This window comes from Corapipo altera, unplaced genomic scaffold (assembly GCF_003945725.1).
Source record: "Corapipo altera isolate COAL_440 unplaced genomic scaffold, ASM394572v1 95838, whole genome shotgun sequence".
Taxonomy (NCBI): Eukaryota; Metazoa; Chordata; class Aves; order Passeriformes; family Pipridae; genus Corapipo; species Corapipo altera.
The window spans coordinates 1-5,358 of record NW_020885882.1 but is presented as its reverse complement, the minus strand read 5'-3'; the positions used below and the strand labels follow the sequence as shown (position 1 = coordinate 5,358).

Here is a 5,358-nt window from a genome sequence, read left to right as displayed (position 1 = left end):
TAAAAATCCCAAATCCAAAAAAATCGCCCCAAAAATCCTCAAAAAATCACCAAAAAATGCCTCCAAGTCCCAAAAAATCCTCTAGAAATCCCCACAGATCCCAAAAAACTTAACTGGGAATGACCCCAATATTCCACGGAATAAACCCCCATTTAATGTCCCTGTATCCCAAATTCAATTAGGAATTACCCCAGAACTCCACCCTCAAGGAATAAAATCCCATTTAAAAGTCCCCATTCGGCCCCAACCCCCCCGGAGTGTCCCTGGGGGTCCCTCGGGGCCCCTCGAGGTCCCTCGAGTCTCCAGAGCAGGGGGAGGATCCCAGGGTCAGAAGCTGGTGCCCTCGTGATTCTCCCAACATTCCCGTGCCTTCTGGAAGCTCCAGAAGCTGGAATTTGGGATGAGATCTGTGAATACCTCAAAAATCCCCCCCCAAACCCCAGCAAAAATCCTCCCAAAAAATCCCACAAAATCCCCAAAAAATCCTCCAAAACCCCTTCAACCCCTTCCCCCAATCCCTCCTCAAAATCCCCCCAATCCCAAAAAATCCCCCCAAATTCCAAAATAATCCCCCAAATCCCCCCTAACCCCCCCTTCAAAATCCCCCAAAATACCCAAAAAGTACCCCCAAAATCATATAAAACTCCTTCAAATCCCCAAAAATCCCCACAAATCCTATAAAATTTCATTGGGAACGACCCCAGAACTCCACGCTTCTGGAATAAAACCCCATTTAATGGTTCCCATTCGGTGCCAGCGGGACCCCAAAGCCCGGAGTGTCCCTGGGGTCCCTCAGGGCCCCTCGAGGCTCCGGAGCAGGAGGAGGATCCCGGGATCCAGCGGGACGGGCTCCAGCTGGGATCGGAGCCGCGACGCCGTGGCCTCGTGTCGCTGCCGCCGCCGCCACTCCCGGAGCATCTGGAAACTCCAGAGGACGGGATCGCCGGGATTCTCCTGCTGGATCTGCTCCAGGCGGCTCTGCTCCAGCTCCAGGCACAGAATTCCCACCCGCTGCCACTCCCGGCCCAACTTCTGGGCGATTTGCATCAAATCCCTCTCCGTCAGCAGCCGATTCCCGGCGGGATTTGGGATCGCGCCGGAGGAAGATCCCAGAGAACGAGCGGGATCCCCGTTGGGAATTCCCTGCGGGATTTGCCGTTCCAGGGGCGGCGGGTTCCCGGCGGGGTTCGGGGTCGCTCCGGGGGCTCCACCATTGGGAATTCCCGGCTCCAGGGGCAGCTGGAACCGCTGGATGAGGTCGGGGCGGCCGAGCTGCCGGAGGGTCCCGGCGAGCAGGGCCCGGGAGCGGCCCGGGAAGCGCTGCAGGAGGAGCCGGCAAAGCTCCGGGCGCGACGCCGCGAGCAGGAGCCCCCCCGGGATCTGCCCTTCCAGCAGCAGCTTCAGCGCCTGGAATTGCTCCTCCGGGAGCTCCTGGACCACGGCCAGGGCGGTCTGGCGCTCGTCCATGGGGGCACCGGAATCCTGGGAAAAGGGGGAGATCCCGAGGGGGTGAAATCCTGGGAAAAGGGGGAGATCCCGAGGGGGTGAAATTCTGGAGAAAAAGGGGGGGAAGATCCTGGGGCACAAAGACTGGGGAGAAAGGGCTCGATCGCGGGAAAATTCTGGGAAAAGCGGTCAATGCTGGGGTGTAAAATCCCAGGGAAAGGGGTCACACCCCCCCGAACCCCCCCAGTCCCCCCGGGGCTCCCCCGTGTCCCCGGGGCCCCGCCCGCCCTTTGTTCCGGGTCCCGCCGATCTCGCGGTGGCCCCGGTGACCCCCAGCCCGAAACCCCGCCGATTCCCCCCTCCCCAGCCCGGACCCCTCGGTTTTACGCCCCCGTTTCACCCCCCGGGACCCCCAAAAACCCCCCAAAGTCCCCCCGAGCCCCCCCGGTCTCACCGCGCTCGGTCCCGCTCGGGGGGCGTGGCCTGAGTGCGGTGGGGGCGCGGCCTCAGCTCCCGCCAAGGCGTTGCCGCGGCAACGGGGGCGTGGCCATTGGATAGGTGGGCGTGGCCACCGCCCCTCCAAGCTCGTTACCCAATGAATAGAGGCGCTGCGGGAAGGGGCGGGGCCTCAGAGCCCGCCAAGGCGTTGACGCGGCAACGGGGGCGGGGCCATGTGGAAAAGGGGCGTGGTCACCTCTCCCTCCAAACTCATTACCCAATGAATAGAGGCGATGGGGAAAGGGGCGGGGCCTCAGCTCCCTCCCCGCAGTTACGTGCAAGGGGGCGTGGTCAGGGCGTGGTGGGGGCGTGGCTTGCAGTGAACGAGACGCGAAGCGGGGCCCGGAGAGGGGGCGTGGCTTGTGGCGATTTTGATTTATTAGTATGGATGTGTTATTTCTAATTTACTTATATGTTAATAATATTTGTATTGTTTATTTATTATTTCTGTTTGTTTGGATTATTTATCAGACGCCGTTGGGCCCCTCAGAGGGAGGGGGAGGAAAACAGAGCAACAGCACCACGGCCACTCAAACTGCAGCTGGAGCAGAGGAATAACTCACGTTGTTATATATTATTATATCTAAATGTATATTTTATATACCACATATTATATATATTATATAATATATATATTATTATATGTAGATGTATATGTTACATATTCTATATTATTATGTAAATTATATACTATATATATATTTATAGATCTTACACATACATTTATATATAAAATATATATGTATTATATACACTGGCAGCAGTCACACCTATAGAGAAGAAATCCAAGCCCAGAGCAGTTCACCCTCAGAGCAGGAAGAGGAGGCAGAGCCAGAGATGATCCCCCGAGCCCATCCCCAGGTGAGCTGGGAGATGAGCAGAGACATTTCAGCTCCAGTTAAATGAGCCCTGGTGACAGGGGGGCTCCGGGGCTGGGATATCACAGCCCGGGACATGAAACTAGATGGGAGTGAAGCAATCCTGGGATGGAGCCATGGACAGGGGACTGGGAAGAGGACAGGAACCCTCAGCCTCCAGAGGTGACTTCTGTCAAGGTGTCTTTGCGAGGAGGAGAAAAGTGGAACATGGGGAGAAAGGTGTCCAGGACCTGACGAGCGAGCTGTGCTGGAGGGAATCCAGAGGGAATCGGATAAGGAACAGTCCCAGTAGGTCCAGTGGAGGCCCAGGCACAAACTCTGTGTGGTGGAAGCTCCTGCAGAGCATGTCATCGTTGTACCCAGCTCAGCGATGCTACGGGGGGAAGGAGAACAAGGAGTGGATAATTTGGGTACCAAACCCTGGAAAGACTGTCCAAGGACCTCCAGAGACTGAAAGGAGTGTCCCATGTGCCACCTGCACAGACCAGTCCCTCTGCTGCTGGGAGAGAGGGGACACCCCAGGGGTTACCTGTGGTGTCACCTGCGTGACCACAGAGAGGACAGGAGGGAGTGGGATGGAGAACCCCCTTGGGACTGGTCCAGAGGCCGTGGGCATCCTTGGCACGGGTTCCCCTCAGGAGAGGGGATTTCAGAGACCCAAAAGGGCATCCCTGGGCTGATGGGAGGAGCAGATGGAGGGAATGGGGCAGTTGAACACCTCGCCTGGTCCCTGCGAGGACTCCTCTGCTGCGGGTTGAAGAACAGCAGGTACCAACCACCACCACAACAGCGGGGACACGGCACAGGAAGCTTTGGAGAAAGGGGAGAAGATAATCCAGACCCTCCTGGAAGCTGGTTTTGCCATAAAACAAAGTGGGGCCAAGCGACCTGCCCAGGAAATTCAGCTTTTAGGAGTAAAACGGCAAGAGGGACACGGTCAGATCCTGGTGGACGTGATCAACGAAACAGCAGCTCTAGGAAAGAAGGAAGCACCGACTTTCCTGGGTTTTCGGAGGATGCATGTTCCAGATGACAGTCAGATTGTCAGCCCTCTCTTTCCTGACGTGGGAGAAGAGTGATTTCAAGCGGGGCCCTGGAGAGCAACAAACTTTTGAACAGATGAAACAGGAGGTGGCAGCCCCTGGGTCAGTCACGAGTGGATCCCTCTGATCACACTGGGATAGGAAACCCCAATCCCCCAGAGATCTTGGAATTCATCACAAATTGGCCTGGAGGTGATGCCTTAAAATCCAGATCACATAAAATTGTGATGTAACTCACCGGTACCTGTGGTTTGCTGAGCACCTTTGTTTCAGAATCCTAAAATCCTGTTTAACATTTCTTGTCAAGAATTTCAACGGACCGAGATTTTAGCGAAGGGAAAATGGCCCTGCCTGTGAAATGTGCTCAGGGTGAGACATGACAGGGTCACACCACCCAGGAAAACCCATCACAACCACCCCAAGGCCTCGGAGCCCTTCCTGGGAGGGCGAAGCCGGTGAGGAGGACGAGGGTTGGGAGGAAGGGGTGGTTGTTTTGTGACCACTGATCAAATCTGGGAGGTTCTGGGGACGGTGGGACGATGGGAGGGATGGTTTAGGGACTGCGTGTAACCAACAAGGTGATGTCCAAATATTAGATAATGTATCATCCAAATTAGATGATATAATAAAATCTCAAAGGCCTCTACTCTGTGTGCCCAAGGTGCTTTTGTACCCCAAAGGCGCCAGAATTAAAGAGCTGCTTTTTGCTTTTCTGTGCTCAAAATTGACCAGAGAAGGATTTACCTTTGATTTTAGGCAACAAAGGTGAAAATTTTGGACAATCACCTGAAGAGGAGGAGGAGGAGAAGGAGCTGAGGAGGCCCCACCACGAATCAGTTGCCAGAGAATGGAGGGTGACCCGTTCTCTACACTGTTGGGTCCCGTTGAGCTGTAGGACACCTTGGAAATGGAAATCCGGGACACCTCGGAAATGGAAATCCAGGACACTTCAGACATGGAAATCCGGGACACCTTGGACATGGAAATCCGGGACACCTTGGAAATGGAAATCCGGGACACCTCGGAAATGGAAATCCGGGACACCTCGGAAATGGAAATCCAGGACACTTCAGACATGGAAATCCGGGACACCTTGGACATGGAAATCCGGGACACCTCGGAAATGGAAATCCAGGACACCTCGGAAATGGAAATCCAGGACACTTCAGACATGGAAATCCGGGACACCTTGGACATGGAAATCCGGGACACCTCGGAAATGGAAATCCCGGACACCTCGGAAATGGAAATCCGGGACAACTTGGAAATGGAAATCCAGGACACCTTGGAAATGGAAATCCGGGACACCTCGGAAATGGAAATCCGGGACACCTTGGACATGGAAATCCAGGACACCTTGGAAATGGAAATCCGGGACACCTCGGAAATGGAAATCTGGGACACTTCAGACATGGAAATCCGGGACACCTCGGAAATGGAAATCTGGGACACTTCAGACATGGAAATCTGGGACATCTCGGAAATGGAAATCC

At 54.9% G+C, this 5,358-nt stretch overlaps 1 protein-coding gene across 1 annotated transcript; it reads right to left on the bottom strand.

The window, feature by feature from the left end:
• Positions 1–714: 714 nt before the first annotated feature.
• Positions 715–1,928, bottom strand: LOC113940866. Its single transcript, XM_027632020.1, has 2 exons — positions 1,901–1,928; positions 715–1,482 (listed from the first exon to the last, which is right to left on the bottom strand). Exon 2 carries the CDS (start codon positions 1,465–1,467, stop codon positions 793–795), a length of 675 nt encoding a protein of 224 aa, XP_027487821.1. The 5' UTR covers positions 1,468–1,482; positions 1,901–1,928; the 3' UTR covers positions 715–792.
• Positions 1,929–5,358: the final 3,430 nt, after the last annotated feature.

What these genes read in the sequence shown, in the direction of transcription:
- LOC113940866 (XM_027632020.1), bottom strand. Translation starts at nt 1,467, where the DNA reads ATGGACGAGCGCCAGACCGCCCTGGCCGTGGTCCAGGAGCTCCCGGAG.